The sequence below is a fragment of the Pelodiscus sinensis genome, chromosome 27 (genome assembly GCF_052426305.1).
Source record: "Pelodiscus sinensis isolate ZL-2025 chromosome 27, ASM5242630v1, whole genome shotgun sequence".
NCBI lineage: Eukaryota > Metazoa > Chordata > Testudines > Trionychidae > Pelodiscus > Pelodiscus sinensis.
Window position 1 is genome coordinate 14,249,883 of NC_143078.1, and position 27,844 is coordinate 14,277,726.

General features: G+C 53.8%; 1 protein-coding gene across 10 annotated transcripts in view; it reads right to left on the reverse strand.

Moving 5' to 3' along the window:
* SYT2 (synaptotagmin 2) overlaps nucleotides 1-27,844 on the reverse strand; it is a 130,870-nt gene that overhangs the window by 4,443 nt on the left and 98,583 nt on the right. For 7 of the 10 annotated variants that reach the window (XM_075910218.2, XM_075910221.2, XM_075910211.2 and 4 more), the window contains 7 exons: nucleotides 6,911-7,108; nucleotides 6,239-6,271; nucleotides 5,688-5,857; nucleotides 2,366-2,491; nucleotides 1,757-1,924; nucleotides 1,112-1,279; nucleotides 277-394 (listed from right to left, as the gene is read on the reverse strand). In XM_075910218.2, coding sequence (XP_075766333.1) covers nucleotides 277-394; nucleotides 1,112-1,279; nucleotides 1,757-1,924; nucleotides 2,366-2,491; nucleotides 5,688-5,857; nucleotides 6,239-6,271; nucleotides 6,911-7,091 — 964 coding nt within the window. In that variant the 5' untranslated portion in view covers nucleotides 7,092-7,108. The remainder of the gene's footprint in view (nucleotides 1-276; nucleotides 395-1,111; nucleotides 1,280-1,756; nucleotides 1,925-2,365; nucleotides 2,492-5,687; nucleotides 5,858-6,238; nucleotides 6,272-6,910; nucleotides 7,109-27,844) is intronic. The other 3 variants (XM_075910222.2, XM_075910223.2, XM_075910224.2) reach the window with 3 other exon arrangements.

Sequence of the window (27,844 nt, forward strand, 5' to 3'; positions counted from 1 at the left end):
TGCCACGGCAGGGGCCCTGGTGCACCGTGCTCCTCCTGTTCGGCCAGTGGCACATCACAGCCTAGTCTCGGGCTGTTCCGCTGGGCTGCCTGGGATGGACAGGCGCTCAGGGGTGGCGACTGTTCCCTTCTGGCCTGAGGCTCCATGACGCTACAGGCCCCCAGACACCGCCCCCGGCCCCTGAGCCCTGCGTAGGGGAGTCAGCTGGCCGTGGGACCGGGTTGGTGTGCTGGCTCAGGAGCGCCATCTGGTGCTGGCATGTGGCGCCGCTCTTACCTGAGAGACCCCCCACGTCCATCTTTTTCAGATTCTTGGCTTCCAGGATGCAGACGGTGAGTTTCCCTGCGGTGGGCACGTACCGCAGCGAGATGCAGATATCTCCCAGCTTCTCTGGCTGTCGAGCAGGGGAAAGCAGAGGTCAGGGCCCTCCCAGGCCCTGCTATCCCGGGCCACGTGGCTGCAGCACTGACACTCAAGCCCCGGAAACCACGAGGGGAGATCCAAGAAGCCCTTCACCCCCCTGAGCTAGCCCCTGTTGGACACGGCGCTGCATCGCTGGTGCAGGCCGGCAGGAGGGCCATGGCAGAGGCTTTGACAGCTCCAGGCCGCAGCTGCTGGGAGAGGCAGCAGCTTTTACCAGTTTTGAGGCAAGGTTTTCGCACCAGGAAGACACCATGCAATGGGCAGTGGGACCAGACCTCCCTGCAGGTCTCAGGGCACTGCCAAAGTCCATGTTAAATGGGGGTTTGCCCCCGCTCAGCATGTGCTGACACGTGCTGTAATACTGAGCACTTCTCAGACCAACAGTGCAGAGTTCAACCTCGCAAACCTCTCTCTGGGATTCCTCACGATCAGTAATCCCACTATGCCTCGGTTTCCCCACTGCACAGAGGGGCAGGGACGTGGCAAATCGGACCTAAAACCCAGCTCTGTGAACTGCCAGCCACAGGCCCCTTCCTGCCCCCCGCTTATGTCTGTGCATTAATCAATGGGCACAGAAGAATTCTATCGATGTAGCAGCCAGGCTCAGTGCCTTCCCGAGGTCACGTGCCGGGCTGGCAGACCTGGGAACAGACGAGCCCCAAGCCTGCGGCTGGCCCTCCCCTCTCACCTCCTCCTTCTCGCCGCCCTGCAGGTCTCGCCACTCCTCCACGGGCTGGCCCAGGTCCACGGTGTTCATGGGCACCTTGACCTCCCCAATGATGTCGTGCTTGGAGAAGCGGTCGAAGTCATAGATGGCCATCACCAGGGTCTTCCCGCCCAGCTCCTGGTAGGGAACCTGTGGCGAAGAAGGACCCTTGCAAGCCGCTGCCGTAGCATGGGGCCTGATCTAAGGAGGGATTGGATCCACACCAGCCTGACAGGCTGGGACCCTTCATTGCCTCTTGCACCGAGTGACCAGAATTGCTGGGTAAGCACAATAGCACCATTAAGCTCAATGCGTCGTGTGGCCCAAGGGCTCTGGCCAGTCCTTAACGTTGCCTTGGCTCTCCTGCTTTCTGCTGGCAGTTATCTGCCGGCAGCTGCGGCCCCTCTGCCAGTTCCTGCCTGGGGCATGGTGGGGCCGAGGCAGAAGGCTGGGCTACAGCCCTGCGGTAGATAGTGGCTGGGAGCAGACTGAAGCGGAGTTCTGACTTAACAGCAAGGCGGAGGGATGGCCACGGCCACGCCCCATGGCAAAAGCAGAGCGCCCTGGAGTCCTGCAGGACAGAGCGGGGTCCAGCCGTCCGGGCTGGGGACCTGGGCGGGGTCTCACCTTGAAGACGAAGGTCTCATTGAAGACGGGGTTGAGGGTTTTCTTCTGCACTTTGGTCTCGTATTTCTTCTTCTTGTCGGGGAGCAGGAAGACTTTGACGTACGGGTCCGAGGTGCCCCCCATGTCCAGCGCCGGGAGTTCGGCCGCTTGGAGGATGCCGACTGTGAGCTGGGAGGGAAGACGGACGTGCCCCTCAGTGAGAGGAAGCAGCTGCTCCTGCTCATCCCCTCAAAAACAGCCCTGGTGGCTCGTCCACGTTCCCTCTGCCCCCCTCAGTCGGGGCGCCTGGTCGCCCTCCCCCAGGCCCTGCTGCAGCAGGGGGCAGATGGGACTTCCCAGGTGGGGCGCGCTGTGTGCTGAGGTGGGCCTGCCAGCTCTGGGGGCAGAGAGGCATCTTCCCTCCATCTTCCCCTCCTCTCCTCCCAGGTGCTTGGGGAGGGCTAGAGGGGCATGTTGGGCAGTCCTAGCGGGGACGGCAACTTCCCTCCCCCCATCGCTGCCCTTCGCACCTCTCAGAGGCTCCTCAGCCACAGTGTCCTTTGCGCATCGCGCTCCCCTCCCTGCCCCTCGCCCCGGCCTTCCCCTCCGGCCCTCTCCTGCCCACGGCACCTGGTTAGCCTGGAAATCGTAGTCCAGCGAGAACTGCAGCTTGCCCAGGTTCTCGGGCTCCTTCTCCTCCTCCTCCCCTTCTCCCTCCGTCAGGCCCATCTCCGCGTCGTCATCGTCCTGTTTGTTCTGCGGGGGACACGGAGCCTGCCTGCTCACCGCGAGGCTTCGCGTGCTGCCGGCCGGCCGCCCCTCTCCCCCCCCGGCCGCCCGCACCCGCCCCTCTCCCTGCCCAGCCGCCTGCACCTGCCCCTCTCCCTCACCCCGGCCGCCCGCACCTGCCCCTCTCCCCGGCCGCCCGCACCCGCTTCTCTCTCCCCCTGGTCGCCCACCCAGCCACCCGCACCCTCCCCTCTCTCCCCCGGCCGCCCGCACCCACCCCTCTCCCCTGCCCGGCCACCCACCCTTCTCCCCACCCCCAGCTGCCCACACTCGCCCCTTTCCCCTCAGCCACCCACCCTTCTCCCCCCCGGCTGCCCACACCCGCCCATCTCTCCCCCAGCCGCCCATCCCAGCCCAGTGCTGGCAGCCCAACAGTCCTGCCCAGGTGGTGCTGACCCAGAGGGGGCTGGACTGGAGGGCCAGCAACCCCCTGCTCTAAGGTGGAACCGGAGCCTTAGCACACGCGAGCTCCGGCAGCCAAAGGGCCCGGGTGGCCATGCAGCCCTAGCAAGTAACAGATCTGCTGCAGCTGGCAGCACTGCCTGGAAAGCAGGGACAGGCGAAGCTGGGTGGTCCTGGCCAGACACACACCAGGCCCCCGGGGAGCTCCTCCTGGGGACGGGCACGCTCGCAGGCGCTCTTGGCCACAGATTTTTTGTTAGCAGAGTCAGGCTGCGCCTGAGCCGGACGCTTCCCCACGGTCTCCAGGGAGGGGCAGACCAGTCTCCCACTCTCCTGCTAGGGCAGGACCGCAGAGCAGAGGGCAGGAGGGCCTGCAGGGGTTGGCTCTGTTCTCTTTGGGCGGAACAGCTCCGGGACGGTACTCAGAGGAGGGTCATGGCCTCCCTGCAGATGGACCAGGAAGGGGAAAGGGGCTCTGGCTCTTGGGGGGAAGAACTGGGGTCTTTAGGACCACGGGCCGTACACCGGCTCAGTGACTCGCCCAAGATCTGCGCTGGAGCAGGAACCTGAACGCCAGGCTCTGGCCCTGCGACACCTTAATACATCGGGGCAAGAGGCAGCTAGGAACCATGTGGCCATGATCTGCCAGACGGGAACCACAGGCACAGCTCAGCTGGGGAGTTCTCTCGCCTCCCAGGTCTAGACACAACTTGCAACCCCTGTTTTGCAGAAAGTAGAGTTTCCCAGGATGTATCAGTGCCCCAGCTCCGGCAGAACATGCACTTGGCCCGCACATAAACTTTGGAGCTAAGTGGACCATTGGACAAGTCCACCCCTTCCTTTGCATGGCTGATTAAGAAGCGACATTCACTTGGCCACATACCATGAGTTGCCATCCCGGTTAGACAGACGACAGGGAGCCCACACCCGCAGGGGAAGGCCAAGGAGAATATAGAGGAGGAGGAAAAGGCCGTTGGTTAGAGAGACAACCACCGCACGGATAATTAACATCACCCAAACGTGCCCGAGACACACGAGCCCTCACCCTCTTACAGGCACATGACCTGGGCCGAGCACCCTGGCGTGGGCTTACAAGCGTGACACTTAGGAAACTGTGTCTACACCAATTGATTTTGCACCTGAGATTGCGCCGCTGCAGATACTCCTGGGTTCTGGTGAACACTCACGGGGCCCCTTTTCATGAGTGACAGTGCAGAAAAGGCAGCAGGGGCCAGGGAGTGGGTTTGCTACAGCTCTGGCCAGCAGGTGTCCTACTAACGCTTTCTGGTGGCCGCCTTTATGGGGTGCCAGGTGAGTCTCTGGTGTTCCTCTTAATTTAGCCACAGATGTTCTCCAGGAAGGACTGAGGAAGCGAGGTGGAGAACAATTAAGACCCTCTTTGAGCTTTTGCCCGTGCCTAGAACCAAACCTGGCCCTCATGTGTTGCAAACCTGGACTACATTGCAATCTATGAACTTTTCAGCCCCCACACACTTCTCACGGTGCTCTTCTGCTCAGCACCTATGATTGGTATCTGAAGCACTAAAATGCCCCAAGAAATGCTTCCCTCGCTGCCTTTTCCGCCCAGATCCCCTGAGACACACCGGTTTTGTGCTATGCCCTGCCCCGCTTTGTATACTCAAGTGCCTTGCAGAGTTTGATCAGGCTGTTGGGTGATCACTGATCCTGAACTTTGACTTTTAAGGACGCTGCTCATCTCAACATCTCCCCGAAGAGTCTGATCCCTAAAACGTGAGAAATGACTAAAAGCAACGAGGAAATGGGAGGAAACCGGGAGAAGGAAATATTTCAATGGCCTGAAATTTATGAATGGCGGTTTGGAGGAAGGAATCTGCTGCTTTATACTAGTCAGACCCTCCAAGCTTAGATGCAAACAGCGGCCCTGTGGGGGACTAGATCGAACTGTTGTGTCAAGTGATGAAGAACAGAAGCATTTTGATTCCTTGACAACTCTGCTGTGAACTCTGCTGCTCAAGCTTCCTTCTGTGAGGAGCAGAGAGCCCTTGGAAGCTCCAGTTTTTCCTTAGCCAGCTCCTGTGTGCCCTCCAGGTTTGGGGAAACCAGTGATGTTAGGAGGGATGGGTCTAGATTTAAAGTTGTGTTACGAGACATCTCTGTAAACAGCTGTGCCACGGCAGGTCCTGGCAGGCACTGCCACCTGCTGGCATGTTTCTCAGCTAGCGTATTCGTAGGGTTGCAGGTGGGATCTAGTTGTGTGGCACAGGGCGCCCTCCCTCTGAAACCCTGCTTTTCACAAGGGAGGTTAAAACCCCTAGATCCAAATTCTGCATCTCAGGCCCATTTCTAGTTAGAAAAGCCAGCCCCGGCCATGCAGCAGGGAGCCCTATGCCTCCTTGGCAAAACCAGCGCCCCCCACCCAGTGTCTGCCACTCACTCCTCATGCTGGATAAGCCTCTCCCACGTGCCTTCCGGGCGTGTCACCCAGCCTGGGGCAGCCAGGGAGCTGTGTCTCCTGGTGGTCCTGATGTGCTCCTGCCCTGGGTTGATGCCCTCGCTACTTTGGCTCTGGCTCGTGCTTTACAGGCGCAGAGGGGCCTGGGGTTCACACCCTGCTCTCGGTGACCGCTGAGCCGGGGCCCTGACCTTGTGTCTGTGGAGCTGCATTGCGCCGGCCCGGCTGTACGAGCACAGGCCTGTCGGCCTGTCCCCTGCCACGATCCCCAGCAGGCGCTGACACACTGAGCGGGGGGCCCAGCTGAGGCTTTCCCGGGGGCGTTACCTGGTTCCCCGATTTCATGTCCTTCATGTTCATGGCGTTCTTCATCCCCTTGCCCTTCTCCTTCTTGTTCTTCTTCTTCTTGCAGCAGCACTTCTTGCAGATGCAGAAGCAGCAGGTGAGGACGAGCAGGCCGGCTACCACAGCGATGGCAATCAGGGCCCAGGGGGGCACTGTGTGCAAAACAAAGCCAGCCCCATGGTCACCCTGGCGCCGCAGCCACACACCCCGCCCCAGGGGCCAGCACCCCACGGCCATGCCCCCGGACACAGGGCACACCCCTCTCCTGTGCTCCGCAGGGCACAGCCGGGCGGGAGCTCTGCCATTCGCCCGGGGCCAACACGCCGTGGGATACGGAATCACCCACTCACCCCCTCCCCGGCCCACTGCCCCCTCTTTCTCCCCCTGCCCCCTTTGAAATGCCAGAAGAGCACAGCCCTCGCCAGGCAAGCCTGCTGCAACCCCAGCTCTCCCCCACAGCAGCGCCCTTGAGGCAGTAGCAAGAGAGAGAGAGAGCGCAGAGATAGGATCCAGGGCAGCAGGGTCTTACTTACACAGTGAGAGGGGGAACGCTGCCACCTCATTCGCTGGACACAGAAACTGTTAACATTAGCTAGCCCAGGGGCTCGGGACGCCCATGCAAACCTCTAGACTATGCAAAAAACCTGGCAGGTTAAAGTGGTTTTCTGGCAACTAGCAAATCCACACACACAAAAACCAGGCTGGTCACCTAGAAACACCCCACTAACCCCCCGCCCCCTCCGCCCCCCGTTACTGCCTAGTGACTCCCCCCTAACTCCCTTCCCCGCCACCACTCCCCACTAACTTCCCCCCGTCACTGCCTGGTAACTCCCCACTAACTTCCCCTCCCACCAAGTCCCTGCCTAGTGACTCCCCACTAACTACCCCCATCACTCCCCACTAACTTCCCCTCCCCACATCACTGCCTAGTGACTCCCCTCTTACCTCCTCCCAGTCCCTCCATGGTCACTCCCCACTATTCCCTGCTCCCCTGCCCCCCTCACACCCTGGTACCTCCCCACTGGCTCCCCCGTGGCAACTCCCCTCTGGCTCCTCCATGGGGCTTCAGTGACGGGTAATGGGGTGCCTGGGACTGGGGCGGCCCGGCTGGCTCTAGCTGCGCTGGGCTGGCAGACGCAGGCCCATCCCCTCGCCAGCGCTGCCTGGGCTGTTTGTGCAGCGGGGGCCGGTCCCCGGCTACTCACAGGGAATCTTGTTCAGCTCGTTCATGAACTTGGCCTTCAGCTTGGCGAATATGTCCTCCTTGCTGTCCGTCAGGCTGGTGGTGTTGGTCACGTTCTCCACGGGGCCCACCGGCATGGCGGTGCTGACAGGCTCCGGAGCCACCACGGGCTCCGGGTTTTTCTTGAAGCCGATGCCCATCATGGTTGGTTAGAGGCTCCCTGAAAGACACAGGAGTGTTGTCAGTTCCATTCCAGGCCCAGCCTGCCCCGCTGCTCTGGGAGATGCCTGGCGGGGTGATGGCCGCACCCAGTTCTTCCCCAGCCTGAAAGCTTGGCCGCGTCTTTGGACTGCTCCAGTAAAGAGGCCCGCCGGCTTCTCCCGACCGTGGGGACAGTCCACCAGAGCGAGGGGGAGCCGGGACGCCGGGGCTATGTCTACACGCGCGGGTTCTTGCGCCAGAAATATACAAATGAGGCTAAGCGTGGAATATCGCTGAGCCTCATTTGCATACCTAATGAGCCGCCATTTTGGCAGAAGAGGCATGTGCGCCAGAAGGAGCCGTCTACACTGCCTTGCTACTTTTCGGGAAGAACGGCGTTGCGCAAGTGGGTTTTGTTGTGCAAGAAGGGGCAGTGTAGACAGCTCCTGGCGCGAGAGCCTCTTCTGCAAAAATGGTGGCTCATTAGGGATGCAAATGAGGCTCGGTGATATTCCACACTTAGCCTCATTTGCATATTTCTGGTGTAAGAAGCCGCGCGTAGACATAGCCCTGGGTTCTCTTCCCCCCACTGACCCCTAGCGGGGCCACAGCTCGGCCAGAGTTCCTGGGCTGCTTTTTCATTTCTGCCTCCGACTCACGGCTCCTCTGCCCCCCCGCAGCGGCAGCCCTGCCCCCTTGTCGCCGTTATAGCCGAGCCCCATCTCTGCGGGGCTGCAGCGAGTGTACGGGCCGGAGGCCATGGCCAGCCACTTCTCAAGCCTGTTTGCAAACACTCCCAGCCAGCCCGGCCCTCAGCTCCCATGTGCACCCGGCTGGAAATCCCAGCAGTGACCCATCTGGAGCGCACATCTGGCATGTGCAGGTGCCACTAACACCCAGTCTTCCAGCCAAAGGTCTCAAACCACGTTTTAAACAGGCAGGGCTCCCCCCCCCGCTTCTCATCGTCCCACGCCGGAGCACCAACCAGTCAGCGTGCTAGTGTGCGCCGCTTAGAGGGTCAGCAGAGATACAAACCCTACAGCAAATGGCAGAGTTGTTGACACGAGTCCCACGACTTGAACTCGAGTCCGACCTAAGTCGCTGAGGTGACTCGACTCGAGACTCGACTCTGGTTCATTGTTTGTGACTTTAGTCGCTAATTTAGTTAAATCAACTTGGTGAAAAAATTGTCCGAAAAGGCCGATATCGATGGCTTGTACAAAAGTGACTCGACATTTTTTAAATTAAGACTTGAGACTCGACTTGGGACGTGACTCGAAAGTGACTTTAGGGACTTGAGACTCGACTTGAGACTTGAACTGTAGTGACTTGGACTTGACAATGACGACTTGAAGACAACACTGGTGGATGGAAGCTACCGGCCTCAGCAACCCCTTCCTCAGCATGCTCAGAAGGAGCTTCGGCTGAAACCCTCCTCGATTTCCCTCCCTGTACAATGGGCGCGAGAACTGCAAAGTGCAGCAAGCTCTGGGTCCCGCAGCTGGAGCCCGGCCGGAGCTCAGCCACCCAGCAAATCCAGTGGGAGGCCGGAAGCGAGCTGGGTAGCTGCAGTGCTGCTCTCAGGACTGATGAGAAGCAGACAGAAGGGGGGCTAGACAGACAAGCTGGAATCCCACTAGGAATCGTGTGAGCGAACACAGGTGTGTGGCCCATCCCCTCGGCTCTGCGGATGGGCCCAGCTGTGGCCAGTGAGGGTGGCCGGCCTGACGGGGGGAGCAACTTTACCCACCACAGCACAGGCTGCGCCCAGGGCTGCAGCCGCAAGGAATGGTTCAGTGACCCTCGCGCTGTGCTACTGTCGGCCCATGTATTCCCCAGGGAGCTGAGGGTGCTCCGCACCTCGGGGAACCAGCCCCCCCAGCTAGGTCCCCGCGAGGGAGGCTGGCGCCTCACCCTGGGCCTCTCGTTGAGAAATTCTGGCCTAAATGTTTTCCCAAGTCAGCGGCAGAGCAGGCTGGAGTCTCTCGCACGCACACGCCCCCCCCCCCCCACTGTGCATCGCACGCTTTCACGGAAAAGGCTCCAGCCCCTCCCACGTGGGTGTCGGTCTTTTCCTTTTCTCTCCTGCTGTGAGCGCCGTGGGTGGAGAACTGGAGACAGTCGTTCCTAAGAAACCCGCAGCTCCGGTTTCCCGGCTGCACCGCGTGCTGCAGCGGTTGGGTGAACACGCTCTCCACGGCGCCCGGGGAGTCTGTGCTCTTAACTATTTTTTCCTCAGTTACAGCCCAGTGCAGCAGGCTCTGCTAGAGCATTTGAAGGACACAGATCTCATCTCCGCTTCAAACTCTTTGCTCGTGGAGCCCGGGAGACGGAGGAGCCTGGCAATTCAAGTCTGGCCATAACGTGTCGCTACGTGCAGCAGAATCCTAGAGCACTAGAACCAGAAGGGACCTCGAGAGGCATCCCCTGCCCACGGCAGGACCCAGCACTGGCTAGACCACCCCTGACAAGGTCTGTCCAGCCTGCTCTTAAATATCCCCAGTGATGGAGATTCCACAACCTCCCTGGGCAACTTATTCCAGTGTTCCACCCTGACAGGAAGCTTTTCCTAATGTCCAAACTAAACCTTCCTCGCTGCAGTTTGAGCCCATTGCTTCTTGTCCAGCCTCTGCTCTGTAAGGATGTTAAGTATCGTGTAATTCACTCATCGAATAGTCGATGCATTTTTGCATCGACTATTTGATGAGTCGATAGGGCAGTGCTGCCCCTTTGAAACACCGCGGCGTTTCTAAGGGGCAGGGCTGCACAGCTGATCCCGGGCTCCATGTGGTGCTGCCGCTTTGAAACACCGTGGCGTTTCTAAGGGGCAGGACTGCACAGCTGATCCCGGGCTCCATGTGGCGCTGCCGCTTTGAAGTACCCCCTCTTCTCCCCTTCCTGCCTCTAGCTGATAGAGGCAGCGAGGGGGGGAGACGACTAGTCAACTATCGGATAGTCGACTAGTCCTTAACTAGGATAGTCGACATGTCTGCCCAGATGGTGACACCCAGGGACACATGGGCATGTCTCCAGCACTCCCTGCGGCTGATGCTTGTATGACACTGTGCTTGGCCCTAGGGTGGCCGCTGTCATTATATTTACCTGGCCAATGGAAGCAGACTGGGACACCGATTCCCACAGCTCCTATTGGCTGGGAACGGCGATCCGCAGCCAATGGGTGCTGCGATCGCCCGTAGCTGCAGAGGCAAAGGTAAATATAACACGGGGGCCTGCCAGGGACTAACCCAGGGGGACCAGACCTGGCCCATGGGCTGGTATTTGCCCACCCCTGGGTTATAGCCTGGCCATTCCTGGCTTGAAGGTGCAACGACTCCATCACAGGAGTTGCTGCCCTGCCAGTGGGAAGCAACTGCCCAGCTGAAGGACACCAGACTAGCCCAGGGGTGGGGGCTTGAGACCACCTCCAGGGGAGTGGCACCCATCCTGGATCCGCCCTGCTCCCCTACTATGCATACGCTCCCAGGGCCCACCCCCTTTCAGTCCTGGGGCCTGCCCACAGGCCCAGTCCGGCAGTCAGGACAACAGCCCACACCCCGGAGTGCGGTTCTCCATGGATCTGCCACGGTGGGTTCCCCAGGCACGTCACTGCATGCACCCCTCTATCAGCTCTCCCTGTCAGCCCTGCCGCTGCCCTGATGCTCACGCTGGGCCCAGCCCTGGGCACCTTTCCTCAGGCGGATCAGTGCAGCCCTCTCCGTGGTGCCTGGCTTAGGCAAAGCAGCCAGCTCTGTCTGCCCAAGGTCATACAGGAGCTGGGAACAGAACCAATGGCTTCCTATGTCATTCCAGGCTCCTGGGCCACGCTTCCTGCTTTGCCTGCCACAGTACAGTAATCGGGGAACCCTCAGAAACCTGCTTGCGAGTCTAGTTCTAGGGTGCACGAGCTCTGCTCCCCTACATGCATGTGCTCGCATTTACTTCCCAAGAAGCTGCACAGTTGGGAGCAGGACTGTGACATCAGACCCCGGCACTGAAAACAGTAAAGCCCCCGCTGGTCCCCAGAAAGGCAGACAGGCGGTTATGTAATTACCTGGGTCAGCCTACAACCGATCCCCCCTTTTATTCTTCCGAGAACAAGCCAGGCCCTGAAAGGACTCTTCTAGGGTCAGAGCGGGAAAAGGCAACTTTGCTCAAAATGGCCCCAATGGCAAGGACACGGGAGAGGAAATGCTGAGTTACAGGCGTGCTAGGAAAAGATAAGAGCAGCTAGAAAGCAGAGGGAAGTAGGGTGACAGGCGTTAACAAGGATGAGAAGGGCTCTTAGATATGCCGGCTGGGGGAGAAAAGCGGCAGCATTAATAACGGAGGAAGGAGATGAAACTGGTGATTTAAAAACTGCTGAGCTAATGAACTGGCTTTTCCCAAATCTGCCTCTGATGGGCAAAGATTAAAAGTTTGGAGGAACAGGAAATAATGAAGAGCTTGTACAGATCTAAGGGTCTGCCTAGACCAGAAAGCGCTGCGGCTTTAACCAGGATAATTAGAATAGCACAACACTAGGCATTGGACTGGTATATCAGTAAAAAATTATTAAAACTTCTCCTCCTCCATCCCCCTCTCACACCAGTAAAACGGGACTAGCCTGACGCGAGTACATGGAATCAATGAATGTACCCAAATCAGCACCCAGATTATCCTGTTTGAATGGAATTCGTTCATCGCCATGGATTTAACGAATTATTGTCTATATGTGTTCTAATGTCCCAGAGAACTGAATATGGAAGTCGTGAAAACATGTCACTGGTTTTCAAAAAAGCAAAGCAAGTCGATCCTGGCAATTCCTGCTTGGTATAATTAGCTCCGCTGCCAGCAAATCAATGAGGAAACAATGAGAACCCCCCAAGAGGGCTTCTGAAAACTGAGCAATAAATGGCACAGATCTGCAAACAAGCAAACTATGACACGGTCGACCTTTCTGTAAACAAATTACAGAAACAGGCTGAGCGGGCTGCAGCTTTAGTAAAGCATTTCCCGCAGTGCCTTGCAAAGCCACACTGCAAAACGCAATGTGCTCCGCATTGGGAAGGAGCATTTCTGCAGGAGCTGAAGGCAGCTGACAGAACTGACCGAGACAGTAACGGCTGCGGTAAGATGCAATGCAAATCCGGGTTGCTTTTCTCCACCAAAATGTAACGAATGTTCATGAACGGTTTATCCCTGAACATGAACAGTGCACGGAGACTTCGCTCAGTTGCTGTTTCTCACACACAAAGCTTTCCCTATTTTATTATTCATTATTTCTATCACACTAACACGCAAACTCCCCCACTGGGATCGGTGCCCAACTGCATTAGACAGTGCACATACACTATTTTCTTCCACTATTTGATCTGAGGAAGCGGGTCTGGCCCACGAAAGCTCATCACCTAATAAACCATCTTGTTAGTCTTTAAAGTGCTATAGTCCTGTATTTTGTTTCACATACACAGAGACAGTCTTGCCCTGAACAATTCAGAATCTAAAGATCGGCAGAAAGAAAACCAAGTCTTATCTTACAAAGGCAGCCAACTTGAAGGGTTTTTTGAAACTGGTTAGTAAAAATCCTGTTTGCAGTGTTGTTACAACTGTGCTGATCCTTGGGTGTGAGAGCAACAAGGCAGGTGAGATAGAATCTGTTACTGGACCAACTTCTGTTGGTAAGAGACACTTTCGTGCTATACCGAAATGACTCAGAGCGTCACAGCTAACTACGCGGTGGAACAGAGGACCAGGAAGCATAAGGAGTTACTACACAAGGCAAGAGACCATTCAAGGTGAAGCTGGCAGCTGTAGGACATAGAAGGGTTAGTATGTTCCAGGCTGCAATTAGAATACTTCAACTTTCAGAGCCATAATTTTAAAACCCTTCCTTTACAAAACATGGCTGAGGTTTTCAACACTGCCTGTGGGATTAGGTTCATACACAATTAAATCCCCTAGATAGCTTTGCAAATCCAACTGTACAAGGAGTGCTCTTCCTCTCTGATAGCAGGATCTTTTGCATGTATCATCACCAAACATTCCTGTCTCCTCCCTGCCGGCTTTAAACCCACTCTCCTGCCCGTCAGTTTCAGGGTATGTCTATATTATTACAAGCACCGTAGAACTTCTGACATCATCAACAAAGAAGTGCTAAGGAGGACACGAGTCTACAAGTTAGGTCAGGGCATAAGATGCAAGATGGAAAACTCCTAAAGCCATCCTATACGGTGAGTTAAAGGAAGGTCAGAGACAGAGAGGATGCCCAAAACTGAGGTTTCAAAGCAAGAGATATCTAAAATGCTTTGGTAGAGAGTCGCAGACTTGGAAAGCCTAAACGAAATCTCATTCAAGTTGATGATCCAATCTGGAGCTAGGAATCACAGAACATGGTAAACAGTAACACTCTACAGTTTAAAAAAAAAACTGAGTAAAAAATTAGCAGTTAGCCACGGTCAACAGGTCAACAGGAAAACACCTTTTGCTGCACTTAATGGGTGTGTCTAAACTACATGGCTCCATCCGAAGGGTTCTGGGGTCGGCTGATCCCCATCTAGACTGCCGTGCTGAGCCGACAATCAGCTGATCGGCACAGCACGGCGGCCATTTTGATTTAAATGAAGCCACGACTATTTAAATCGCGGCTTCATTTCCCTTTGCCATCCTGACTAATCTACATGGCTCCGTCGACGGAGCCATGTAGTTTAGACGTACCCAATGTGATAAAATCTGTCCAGCGTTGGCTTTTATAATCATCAAAAAAGCTGCAACATGCAGATAGGACTGTGACTTGTGACACCAGCAATGACCAAACATCTGTAAAGGCAAACGGGGCCACTATAGACAGACAGAATTCTTCCATCAACCTAGTCGTGTACTTAAGGAACTTAATGACTCGGTGATCAAAATAATGATCAGTGAACAGTCTTGTTTTTCCTGTAACCTAGGGATGTTAACTAACAATTAATTTACTAGTCACTACTCGATAGGCACTTCCACATTCCTCCTTTGAAATGTACAAGAGCTCCCGGTGGGGCTCTTGTACATTTCAGAGGAGGAATGCAGAACTCCGCATGCAGCCTGGGGCCAGCTGACTTCGGGCTGCTCGCGGGTGCCAGCTTTGAAATGCACAAGACTCCTCAGCAGGGGCTCTTGTGCATTTCAAAGCTGAAGCGCCAGCATGGAGCCCGGGGAGTCCCCCGCTGACCCCGGGCTCCATGCTGTGTTAACACTTTGAAATGCCATGCAGAGCCCGGGCTCCACGTGGCATTTCCACGGAACTCGGGATCAGCTGGGGACTCCCCAGCTGACCCTCAGTTCTGCACGGTGCTGCTGCTTTGAAATGCCGCCTCGGCATTTCAAAGCAGCGCCAGACAGAGCTAACCCCAGGCTCCATGTTGTGCTGCCCCTTTGAAGTGCCTCGGCAGCGTTTCAAAGGGGCAGCACCATGCTGAGCCAGGGATCAGCTGTGCGGTGCTGCCCCTTTGAAACACCGCCACAGTGTTTCAAAGCGGCAGCGCCACACGGAGCCTGAGTATGGACTCTGTGCGGTGCTGCCGCTTTGAAGTACCCTCTGTTCCCCCACCACACCTTGCTGCCTCTATCTGGTAGAGGCAGCAAAGGGGGGGGGGAATCGACTATCTGATAAGCATCGATTAGTCCTTAACAACCTTACTATAAACCCAGACTACTACTGGTCCTGCTAAGACATGTGACCATGCCACATACTGCTGGAATCTATCTGGAATTTTGAACGTTTCCATGGGGGGGGGGGGGGGACTGAATAAAGACTTCCTATCCCGGGGAAACTGATGGTCTTCAGCTGGCTTCACAAACTGCTCCCCCCAAAAGGATACATAACAAGACCTGGAAACAGGAGATCTCTAAAGATGGGTGCAGAGAAGCTGCTGGACCCAAGTCAGAGAGAACAGCTCTGGTCTGAAAAGACCAGAAATAAAAACTAGAGTGAGCAATGATGATTTTGTAACAACGTCTCTTAGGCCGTGTCTACACTAAGGGATTATTCTGAATTTACTAAATTTGACTTATGGACTCCTGATTTAACAGATTCGAACGTACGTGTCCTCACTACAGGGAAGCGTCGAATGTCATCTGAGGCCGGCTCCGTTCATGTGGACATTCTTCCTCGGGCACAGAGCCCCAGGAAACTTTCTGGGGAGCAGTGGAAAGCCTCCCAGAGGCCAATTCATTCAAATTAGTGGCACCGGAGCATCCACATCAATGTTATTCCAGACTTACAAGTTCAGAATTAGCGTTATTCCTTGTGAAAAGCCAGAGTGCAGAGTTCAAATTTCACAGCTCCCTTATTCCAGAATAACAAGCTTGATAGTATGGACCCACCGCTTACAAATTCAAACTTGGGGGTGTTATTTCCGACTAAGGTCCTTGTGTAGACCGGACCTTACCTGGGGTGTTTCGTTTAGTTTAGTTTAGTTAGTAACTTATATTCTGGTATCACTTGCAACCACTTAAATTCTACTTTTTATATGTAATACAATCACTTTTATTATTGAACCCAGTACCAATAACTGTTACTGGGGGAGGAGGAGAAAAGCTGTTCATCTCTCTTTATTAATAAAGAGGGCGAATACATGAGCTTGTTCTGTGTAACACTTATACAGAGCACAACAGACTTATCTGGGGTTCTGGTCCCACTGGACTGTGCACCTTGATGCTGTGTCAGGTCCCTGTGATTGGCCTTCCCAGAGCTAAGCTGATCTCAGTGTCTGTGTTTCTCTGCTGTAGGCCGTTACTCCAACTCTGCGCCTTTGCTGGAGGAGACCAGAGCTTCTGGCCCAGAGGGCAGGTAGGCAGGCTCAGTGGTATGATCATAGAACACTAAATCTGGAAGGGACTTCAAGAGGTCATCGAGTCCAGTCCCCTGCCCTCACGGCAGGGCCACCTAGACCATCCTTGATAGACGTCTGTCTAACCTGCTCTTAAATCTCTCCAGTGGTGGAGATTCCACAACCTCCCTGGGCAATTTAGTCCAGTGTTTGATCACCCTGACAGGCAGGAAGTTTTTCCTAATGTCCAACTTAAACTTCCCTTGCTGCAGTTTAAGCCCATTGCTTCTTGTCCTGTCCTCAGAGCCCAAGGAGAACAATTTTCCCTCCTCCTCCCTGTGATTCCCTTTTAAAGACCTAAAAACCACTATCGTGTCCCCTCTTAATCTTCTTTTTTCCAAACTAAACAAGCCCAGTTCTTTCAGTCTTCCCCCACAGGTCACGTTCTCTAGAACTTTCATCATTTTTGTTGCTCTTCTCTGGACCTTCTCCAGTTTCTCCACATCTTTCTTGCAATGTGGTGCCCAGAACTGGACACGATACTCCAGCTAATCAGCACAGAATAGAGCAGAAGAATGACTTCTCTTGCATTCACAGGAGTGTTGTGAGCATCCCAGAATCATGTTTGGTTTTTTTGCAATAGTGTCTCAATGTTGACTCATATTTAGCTTGTGGTCCCACTCTGACCCCTAGATCCCTTTCTGCAGTATCCTTCCTAGACAGTCGCTTCCATTCTGTATGTGTGAGACTGATTGTTCCTTCCTAAGTGGAGCACTTTGCATTTGTCCTTATTCAACTTCATTCTATTGACCTCAGGCCATTTCTCCAATTTGTCCAGATAATTTTGAATTTTGACCCTGTCCTCCAAAGCACTTGCAACCCCTCCCAGCTTGGGATCAACTGCAAACTTAATAAGCTTCCTCTCTATGCCAATATCTAAATCGTTGATGAAGATATTGAACAGAACTGGTCCCAACACAGACTCCTGTGGAACCCCACTTGTTATGCCCTTCCAGCATGACTATGAACCGTTAAAACTACTCTCTGAGTACAGTTATCCAGCCAGTTATGCACCCACCTTATAGTAACCCCATCTAAGTTGTATTTGCCTAATTTATTGATAAGGTCATGCAATACCATAGAAAATGCCTTACTAAAGTCTAGGTATACCATGTCCACCGCTTCTCCCTTGTCCTCAGGGCTTGATATCCTATCAAAGAAAGCTGTCAGATTGGCTTGACATGATTTGTTCTTTACAAATCCATGCTGGCTGTTACCTATCACCTGATTATCTTCCAGATGTTTGCAGATGAATTCCTTAATTACTTGCTCCATTACCTTCCCTGGCACAGAAGTTAAACTGATGGGTCTGGTTGTTCTTATTTCTCTTTTTATAGATGGGCACGGTATTTGCCCTTTTCCAGTCTTCTGGAATCTCTCCTATCTTCCATGATTTTTCAGAGAGCATAGCTAAAGGCTCAAATACCTCCTCATCAGCTCCTTGAGTATTCTAGGATGCATTTCATCAGCCCATCTGGCAACAGTCCCAAGATCTCTGTGACCCAACCCGTCATACACAGTCCCCTAGCAGAGCTCCTACAAGGGCGCACCCTTCTCACAAGAGAGTGAAACTGACTCCTCTACAGAAAGTGCTATCAAATGCACAAGAAAAGCAACGTGGAAAAATAAGGCTTTTCTCCTAATCACTTTCCATTTTAGTCCGCTCTGGAGTCACCTCTAACCACAGCAGGTACAATAATTTCAGATGGAAATGAAATATCCCCTTAAATTAATTACAGTTCTCTCCTTGTCCTAATAAGATTCTTGTTCACCTGTACTGAAGGGAACCAAGTCTCAGGGTTTGTCTACGCTACAGATGCTACAGCAGCACAACTGCAGTAGTGTAGACACTTGCTATAGTGACGATAGGGGTTTTAGAATCATAGGATTGGAAGAGACCTTAGGAGGTATGGAGTCCAACCCCCAGCTCAAAACAGGACCAACCCTAACTCAATCAACCCAGCCAGGGCTTTGTCCCACCGGGACTTAACCTTTAGGGATGGAGACTCCACCCCCTCCCCAGGGAACCCCTCCCAGGGCTTCCCCACCCTCCTAGGGAAATAGTTTTTCCTAATATCCAACCTAGACCTCCCCCACTGCAACTCGAGACCATTGCTCCTTGTTCTGCATCTGTCACTACTGAGAACAGCCTCTCTCCAGCCTCTTTGGAACCTCCCTTCAGGTAGCTGAAGGCTGCTATCAAATCCCCCCTCACTCTAAACTAACAACACCCAAATCCCTCAGTCTCTCCTCGTAGGTCATGTGCTCCAGCCCTTAATCCTAAGTTGTCCTTTGCTGTAGCTAACCCTCCCCATTTGAGGCTAGAAGAATTCTTCCACTGAGCTAATGGAGCCTACCCCAGGGCTTAGCTCAGCTCAACTACATCCACTCAGGGATGTGAAAAATTCCCATCCCTGAGTGACACGGCTAAGTCAACTAAAATGTTCTTTGCAGACCAGGCCACAGGTAAGAGAAACAGGGAGATGGTGGTTCCCACTGGCTGTACTTTTTTTTCTTAATTAAATAGCTGACAAATATGGTTTTTGCCCATCTGCTACGGAAATTTTAGAAACAACATAATTAACGTAATGAAGCATGAACGCGAGCCCTTTCTGGTGTCCTGCCAAAGCCGGTCTCTTATTTGTTACAGCATTGGACAGTCATCCTTAAATACACATTCCAGAGAGACACCCATTTCCCCGTAAGGCTGCAGCCAACTCAGTGAACACAAATGGTTCCGACCACCTGCCGACTCTGCCAAAGCGAAGCCAATCTGCCTAGAATCACTTACAGACATGGACCCTGGGTAGAAATTTACTGGTAAGTTTGAGGCAAACAGGCCAAGAGGCTTGGGGGATAGCAGGATTCCAACCCACGAGGTGCTTAGTGCTGATTTTCAGTCTCGCTAAGCTTGGGGGAGACCCGGAAGACTGGAAGAAAGTGAATGTTGTGCCAATATTTAGACAGGGTAAACAGGGCGATCCAGGTAATTACGGGCCTGCCAGTCTGCCATCGATCACAAGCAAGGTAATGGAATGGTTGATACAAGACCTGATTAATAAAGAATTAAAAGGGGGTAATGTAATTAATGCCAATCAACGTGTGTTTGTGGAAAACAGATCCTGTCACACTAACCTGACAGGCATTTTTTTATGAGATTACAAGTCTGAGCAATAAAGGCAATGCCGATTGTAATATATTTAGATTCTGTAAGGCCTTTGACTTTGTCCTGCATGACATTTTGATTAAAATACTAGACCATCACAAAATGAATAACAGTAAGTGGATTACAAACTGGCTAGGTGTCAGGTCTCAAAACGCTACAGTACACCAGGTGTCAGGAAGGGGGCGTGTTTCCAGCTGGGTTCACAGGGATCAGACCGTGGCCTTGTGCTATTTAACATTTTATCCAGGCTGAGAGCGCTTGCGAAAGACACAGGTTGGCAGTGTGGCAAATAGCCAAGATGACAGGTCACTGATTCAGAGTCACTTGGGAAACCGGGTGCAAGTGGACAAATGTAAATGTATACATCAAGGAGCAAAGAACGCAGGCCATATTTACAGGAGGGAGGACCCCACCTGGGAAGCAGTGACTCTCAAAAAAGTTTGGGCTTTATGGTGGCTAAGGACCTGAACACGAGCTCCCAATGCAACGCGGCAGGCGACTATGAACTTTGGAAGTGTAAACAGGGAACCTGGAGTAGCAGTAGGGAGATGATCTTGCCTCTGTAGCCCATGCTGGTGGGACTGCTGCTGGAACTGTGCGCCCAAGTCTGGTGTCCACAGCTCCAGACGGCTGTTGTTAGGAGCCAGACGGGGTTCAGAGAAGAGCCACAGGAAGGACTGATGGGTTGGAAAACATGCCGTGCAGTGAGAGACTCAAGGAGCTATGGGGTCTAGGGATGCCCCATTTGGTATGTTCTTTATGCCTTGGGGACGATACCGGTAACTGACTCATCCTCTGGGTGAAGATGGTGGTTGTTAACACCAACACTGCTTGGCCATGCTCTCCTGGGAGCCAGGGCGCAGGGTTTCAGCCTGAGGCCGGGACGTGTCATTTACAAGAGGCACTGGTGACATACCAAAGTGTACTACAGCAACCAACGTGCGGGTTCCCGCACAGCTTTGCATCTACTTAGCCCTGCAGGCGAGTCCCACGCTGTGTGCGATCACAGCCCCCCTCCCGGGTACACCTCTAGCAGGGCCCATCCCGGCACCCCCTGCAGAGTGTCTCTCCGAGTCGGTAGGAGAGCGGTGCCTCCAGGGCGTCTCCTCCTGCAGACAGTGTCCTATGCAGCTCCCCACTCTGCACTGTCTCTGGTTCTGCCAGCCCCCTTGACCTTCTCCCTTCCAGGTCTGGGCTGCAACCGCGCTGCCTCTGCTCCTGCAGCTCCATTTGTAGTCCCTCCTGACTGGCTGGCTCCTCCACAGCCACTCTAGCCACCTGGAGGACTTCTCTATGGCCCTTTTGGCCTTAGGGGCTAGCCCCATTACAGAGGGGTACTGAGGTCTAAGTTTGGGAATTTGCAAAGGGAATTTCCTCCTGCATATTGGAAGCAATCCTGTCATGGGTCCCCTCTCTGCTCTGAACAGCCGGGAGCCCTGCAAGGGGGACTTGCAAACTCCTCCTCTTTGCACCGTTTTGTTTATTTACTCGTTCCCACTGCATCAAGACATTGCCACGCCCACACTGCTTGAAGACCACCAGTCTGTGTTTCCAGGAGACACCCGCTCCACCTCCCTTCAATAAGAGCCACCCTCTTCTGGACTCACATCAACAGACCACCGGCCGTGACCAATGTGTCCCGGGGTGGACACTGGTCTTGCTGCATGGCAAAGGGGACAGCCTGTAAAGCGGAGGGCTCTCGGCTGAGCATCAAATCAACTGCCCAGGAAACCAGCCCTAGGGAGAGACAGAAGGACCATTCGGCACTCCATGTGGCTGAGGGTTGCAGCTTGAGGCTCCGTTGGCCAACCAGTTGTGTTTTGACCTTCCCCGCCACTAATCCATCTTAAAGGGCACCTGCTGCACCTCAGCCTCAACTCTTCCAGAGGCAAGAAGGGGCCCCATGTCCTCTCCAAGACAGCTAGCACGAACCTGGGCTCAGCTTGTGCGTAATCGATGCTGCAGACAGGTCTCAAAGGGCCGCTGGGTGGTGGCTGAACGCAGCTGGAGAATGCCAATTAACGGTGTGCGAGTTGGCCGAACTGAGATGCTTTTGATGAGTTTGAAGGGCCTGTAACTATTTTAAAAACTGTCTCCGAAGAACCTTCTCCGAGGCTTTGGATGTGCGCCGCTGCATTCATCCCGCAGACGCGCCAATCAATACGCCAGCATGGGGCACGAGTTGAAATCCAGTGCCAGGGAAGGAAAGGAAAACATCGTGGGGTTTTATCAAGCAGCATTCCAGCCAAGCTAACGCTCCGCTGTGAAAGCTCTCCCAAACTGTGCGGCATCAATACACCACGGCCCAACAGGCCAGCACATTTGAAAAGAGCTAAATGAGTCAGTCCAGAGCATAGAGGAAAATAATCTCGCTCAAAGTCCCGAGGAAAAATTCACAGACCTTGGCTTTAGTGCTCAGCTCAAACAGGGAGCTGGGGGGTTGTTCATAGACTCATAGACTTTAAGGTCAGAAGGGACCATTATGATTATCTAGTCTGACCCCCTGCACAATGCAGGCCACAGAATCTCACCCACTCCTTAGAATAATCCTCTCACCGATATCTCAGATACTGAAGCCTTCAAATACTTTGAAGACCCCAAGATGCAGAGAATCCTCCAGCTGTGATCTGTGCCCCATGCGACAGAGGAAGGCGAAAAACCTCCAGAGCTTCTGCCAATCTACCCTGGAGGAAAATTCCTTCCCGACCCCAAATATGGCGATCAGCTAAACCCTGAGCATGTGGGCACGACTCACCAGCCAGACACCCATTGTTAGCAGATTTCTGCGGAAGGAAGCATGCCAGACTGACCGCCTCGCACGCCTGATCCTGCAGTCCTCGCACGACTTATCCCGCAAGTGGTTCTGCTGCCTGCACACGTGCAAAGACAACACCTGGGAGCAAAGGGCAGCAGGCTCATGTCCAAGTGCAGCTCATCCTCTGCTGCAGTTAGGGCTTCCCTTGGCCACCCCTCCAGAGCCACAGGCCAGCCGGGCCAGAGGGAGAGGGGACCACAATTCAGTCTCCAGTCACTGTGTGGCTGCCATTGCAAGCCCCTGCTCTGAATAAACATCACGTAAGAACATAGGAATGGCCAGGCTAGGTCAGAGCAAAGGTCCATCTAGCCCAGCGTCCTGTCCTCCGACAGTGGCCAATGCCAGGTGCTCCAGAGGGAGTGAACAGACCAGGGAAACAAGTGATCCACCCCGTTGCCCATTCCCAGCTTCTGACAGAGGCTGGGAACACCATTCTACCCATCCTGACTCATAGCCCTAGATGGCCCTATCCTCTATGGATTTATCTAGTTCCTTTTTGAACTCTGTTAAAGTCCTGGTCTTCACAACATCCTCTGGCAAGGAGTTCCACAGGTTGACTGTGCGCTGCATGAAGAAACGCTTCCTTTTGTTGGTTTTAAACCCGTTACTTATTAATTTCATTTGGTGACCCCTTGTTCTTGTGTTATGGGAACAAGTAAATAACTTATCCACTTTCTCCACACCAGCCATGACTTTATAGACCTCTCTCATATCCCCCCGAGTCTCCTGTCAAGATAAAAAGTCCCCGTCTTACTAATTCCTCCTCATCCCCAGGATCTTCTGGGCTCCACAGTGTCTGCACTTCAACACTGTTGCACTGCCCTAGCTCTGAAGGGAAGATGCTCTTATGCCAACGGGAGGGAGCTGTCCTGCGGGTGCAGTTAATCCAGCTCCACGAGAGGCGACAGCTATGACGGCGGGAGAAGCCGTCCTGTCGACGGCACGCTGGCTGGCTGTACTGTGACAAACCGTCCAGTCGACGGCACGCTGGCTGGCTGTACTGTGACAAACCGTCCAGTCGACGGCACGCTGGCTTGCTGTACTGCGAGAAGCTGTCCAGTCGACGGCACGCTGGCTGGCTGTACTGCGAGAAGCCGTCCAGTCGACGGCACTCTGGCTGGCTGTACTGCGAGAAGCCGTCCTGTCGACGGCACGCTGGCTGGCTGTACTGCGAGAAGCCGTCCTGTCGACGGCACGCTGGCTGGCTGTACTGCGAGAAGCCGTCCTGTTGACGGCACGCTGGCTGGCTGTACTGCGAGAAGCCGTCCAGTCGACGGCACTCTGGCTGGCTGTACTGTGACAAACCGTCCAGTCAACGGAACGCTGGCTGCCTGTACTGCGAGAAGCCATCCAGTCGACGGAACGCTGCCTGTACTGTAGACCAGGGCTCAGGACACGGCTGGGGGGACCTGAAGTGCACCCAGTGGGTTTCTTCTGGGAGTTTGTGTTTGTATGGCCCTTGGCACAGCCCGGGGAAGGGAACCCCGCAGAGATTCTCGGAAGAAATGGACCCTCAGAATCTCTGGAATTAAACAGAGAGCTGGCCAGTCTGCTCTCCCCAGCTGTAGTTGAGAGGCATTTCAGCACCATGATGCCCTAGGGCAGACTGCCTGGGACGTCGGGCCTACTGCTGCTCTTCCTGCACGGTACGCCCGAGACAGGCGGATGGAGCAAGCCCTCTGCAGAGGGTCCAATCCTGAGCACTCTCCAGAGACTTCCACTGTGCAGGAGGAGTCAGCCACACCCAGGATCAAACCCATTACTCAGGGAGTTTCTCTTAGCTTGGCTTCTTAGCACGCCACAGGTGGGTGAGTGGGAGCTTGGGTATTTTTGCCCGGCCTGCGCGTCCATCTCTGGGAAGCTGCAAAGCTGTGTCTGGCTTCCAGTGGGTCAAAGGGCTCTGCATCATCGCAGCGAACGACAGTGCCTACCTCCATAAAAGAGTTGATAAATAAACACATAAAACAGCCGAGGCGAAACTCTCCCGCCTCCGGGCCTCCCCATAAAGCAACACACACACCACTGGGCAGCAGCACAGCCTGGAAGGAAGGATTCAAAGGGAAGAGATCAGCACAATATGCCCAGGAGTACCGCACCTGGCGACTCCTCTGCATGGCTCCCGGATAGATAATTGCCACAGCACATTCAAGCTCAGCGTTATCTGCACAGAAAAAATACAGCCTCCTCCATTACCCTGTGCACCTGCTGCTCTAGCTCAGATGGTCTAGACACATTTCTCTGCACTGCTGAGGCCACTAAATGAGACATGTTTCAGGCTCAGTTGCAGCGTGGCCGTCTGGTGCAGGGTGCATTTTGAGCGCCAGAGTGTGATCGGGACACAGGCCAGTTGGGCCCGGGCTATGAGAATCGTTCTGTAAAAGGGGCTGCTGATAAAGTCCACAGCTGCACCGAGTAGGGGAGAATTCCTGGAACCACCTGGGAAGACGAATTTCTGGGCAAGTGTCTAAGAAGCAGGAAGTGACACTAACTAGAAATCAAAGATTCATAGTATATTAGAGCTGGAAAGGACCTCGAGAGGTCATCAAGTCCAGTCCCCAGCCCTCATGGCAGGACCAAGCACTGTCTAGATCATCCCTGACAGGTGTCTCTCCAACCTGCTCTTAAATATCTCCAGGGATGGAGATTCCACAACTCGCCTAGGCAACTTATTCCAGTGTTTGACCACCCTGACAGGTAGGAAGTTTTTCCTAATGTCCAACCTAAACCTCCCTTGCTGCAGTTTAAGCCCATTGCTTCTTGTCCTATCTTCAGAGGCCAAGGAGAACAATTTTTCTTCCTCCTCCTCCTAACAACCTTTTAGGTACTTGAAAGCTGCTATCATGTCCCCTCTCAGTCTTCTCTTTTCTAGACTAAACTAACCCAATTCTTTCAGTCTTCCCTCCTAGCTCATGTTCTCTAGACCTTTCATCATTTTTGTTGTTCTTCTCTGGATCTCCTCCAATTTTTCCACATCTTTCTTAAAATGTGGTGTCCAGAACGGGACCCAGTACGCCAACTGAGGCCTAATCTGCGCAGAGGAGAGTGGAAAAATTACCTGTGTCTTGCTCCCAACACTCCTGTGAATACAGCCCAGAATCATGTTTGCTTTTTTTGCAACAGCATCACACTGTTGACGCCTATTTAGTCAAAATCAAAAGTGAAAGGGGAGCCCAGAAAGGCTGAACAGTTACCAAGAGTCTATTACACCTTCGGGACATATTGGAAGGAGGGGTGTCTTCAGCTGTCCCTGATGGAGTTGCATGTGTAGTCTAGATTTTGTACATCCCCGAGATGCAACCACCCGACTTCCGACCCGCCCCCCCCCCGCACTTACCACCATTTTTGTAAGTGTGGAAAGGGCCAGAAACCCTGACTTACGTCCTCGGCTCGCATTTACGATAGCGCACAGGCCTACCGTAAATGTGGGTTTGAGTTATGACACCCCCGACTTGCGATGCTTCCTCCGGAACCAATTGCGTCACAAATCGGGGACCTCCTGTATACACACCAGTATTGCCAAGCACTGAACGGCCAAATCATGAGATTTTAAACCTACGAAATGTTGTTTTGGGGTGGGGGTTATTAAAACCCAAATCTTGAATGTGCAGGAATCAGTGAGGTGCAGAAGAAACGTGGCCCTCGCATGCAAACAAACACAACACAAAAAACCCACCAGCCAATAGTGCCAGAAACTAAGGCAAAAAACTCACCATCGATCACGTCACTGGTGATAATACTGTGCGAACTGGCAATGAGTTACCCATTTTGGACATACTCTCACATTATGGAGGCCTGGAAGCATGACCTAGGGATGTAACCGACTAGTCCACCGCCCAATAGGCCTCCCCCTTTGAAATGTACAAGAAACACCCACAGCTCTTGTACATTTCAAAGGGAGAGATGCAGCAGTCGGATCTGCTAGCCTCTGCCTCCCCTGCCACCTGCGGAGACAGTGCTGGGGAGGACTGGCTTTTAAGCCAGCTCTCTCCAGCACCAGCTCCTGCTCTCCCCCTTGCTGCCTCTCTCTGATAGAGTTCCTACATGACTACCCGATAAGCATTTGCCCACGGTGGGATAGTGAGCACCCCCTTATCAACTAATCGAGTGGTTGATGGAAATTCCATCGACTACTCGATTAGCTGATTAATCAAAATTTAACAGCCCTAGTGTGACCCTTTAATTTAAATGATTAGCTGGAACACTCTAAAGGTGCCTTCACAGCCTAGGTAACGAGTCTTCATTCACCAGCATCTTTTACACCACTGAAACTAAACAAACCACACTGACAATTTGCACTAGAAACTCAGGGGGCAAGGTGCAGCCTGTGTCCAGCCCTGTCTTGTGATACCTGTGTGACGGCACATTGGGGTTTTCCCATCTCCTGCACCCCTGTAGTGGGATGAACAGACTCCACCAGCCAGTGGAATAGAGGGAGTTTATTGCTTCTCCAGGATACAGCACAGCACAGATGTCATCTGGTTACAGGGCAGGCCTCAGTGTCCCCCCCTTGAGATGGGGGGTGGCTGGGCCCTACAATCCCAGCCCCCTCCCTAGCTCCTCCTCCACTGCTTCCCAGACAGAAACTAAAAACCGTCCCTTCCAGCCCTGCCCCACAGCCAGGGGCGGCATTTCACGTTCCTTTGTTCCTCTCCCTGGGGGGTAACCAGTAGAACAGGGTACCTCACTATCCCATCAGCTACTCGGCTGGGCCGTGGTACAGACAGCAGCCAGTGGGGGTCACCCACAGCCCAAGCCTAGCAACCAGCAAGGTACCCCCACTACGTCACAACCTGGCTTTCAGAGTCACCTGTACATCTCCTGCTGCACGTCTGCTGCAGATACCCAGCGAGACGATAAGCCACTCTGGGTATGTCTGTGCTGCAGTTGAACACCTGTGAGCCGCAATAGTCCACGGCAGCTAAAAGACCCACAGCGGGGCCGTGGCTGGCCTCAGTCAGCTGACTTGGGCTCGTGGGGCTAACAATGGAGACAGACGTGCTCCGGCTCTGGGGACTCTCCCCTCCATGGGCAGCTGTACGGAGTGAGCACCCTAGGGGCAAGGCCTGGCAGTGGCCAAAGCCACAACGTCACTGCTCCCTGCTCTCGCGAGTTCACTGCCAGTTTTGTGACTAGGGGGAGGGGCTTCGCAAAGCCCCACCCCCTGGAGTCAGCAGGTTCTGGGGGGGATCTTACCTTTTATTTAAAAACTAAAATCATCATTTCCTATCCTGTCTGGCTGTGGGGAAAGCTGAAAAATGTGACGTCTAAGAGCTCCGATCCCAGAATGCAAGAACAGACAAACCCCAAATATATTACTTTTAAAATCTTATGATACTTTTAATTAATCGTTAGTGATTTGGGGCATGATTGCTGCACTGCTTGGGACTGCTAACTCTGCAGTGTGCCCGGGCCATGGTAATACCCTATTACTGGAAAAGCTGTTTCTACCTAGCCCCCAACTTCCCCAGTGCAAGCCATTTCTTGCCGCGGGCTCGTACTGTCAGAACTAACTCAGCAAAACGCAAGAAAATCCCCAGGGATCGGCTCTAGGGCCAGTTTTGTTCAACATCTTTATTAATGACCTGGATGAGGGGATGGATTGCACCTTCAGCAAGTTCCCAGATGACACTAAACTAGGGGGAGAGGTAAATACCCTGGAGGGCAGGGATAGGGTCCAGAGTGACCTAGACAGATTGGAGGATTGGGCCAAAAGAAATCTGATGAGGTTCAACAAGGACAAGTGGAGTCCTGCACTTGGGACAGAAGAATCCCAAGCATTGTTACAGGACCCGGGGGTTACAGCTGGATATGAGTCATCAGGGTGCCCTTGTAGTCAATGGCACATTAGGGTGCATTAGGAGGAGCATTGCCAGCAGATCCAGAGACGTGATTATTCCCCTTTATTCGGCTCTGGTGAGGCCACATCTG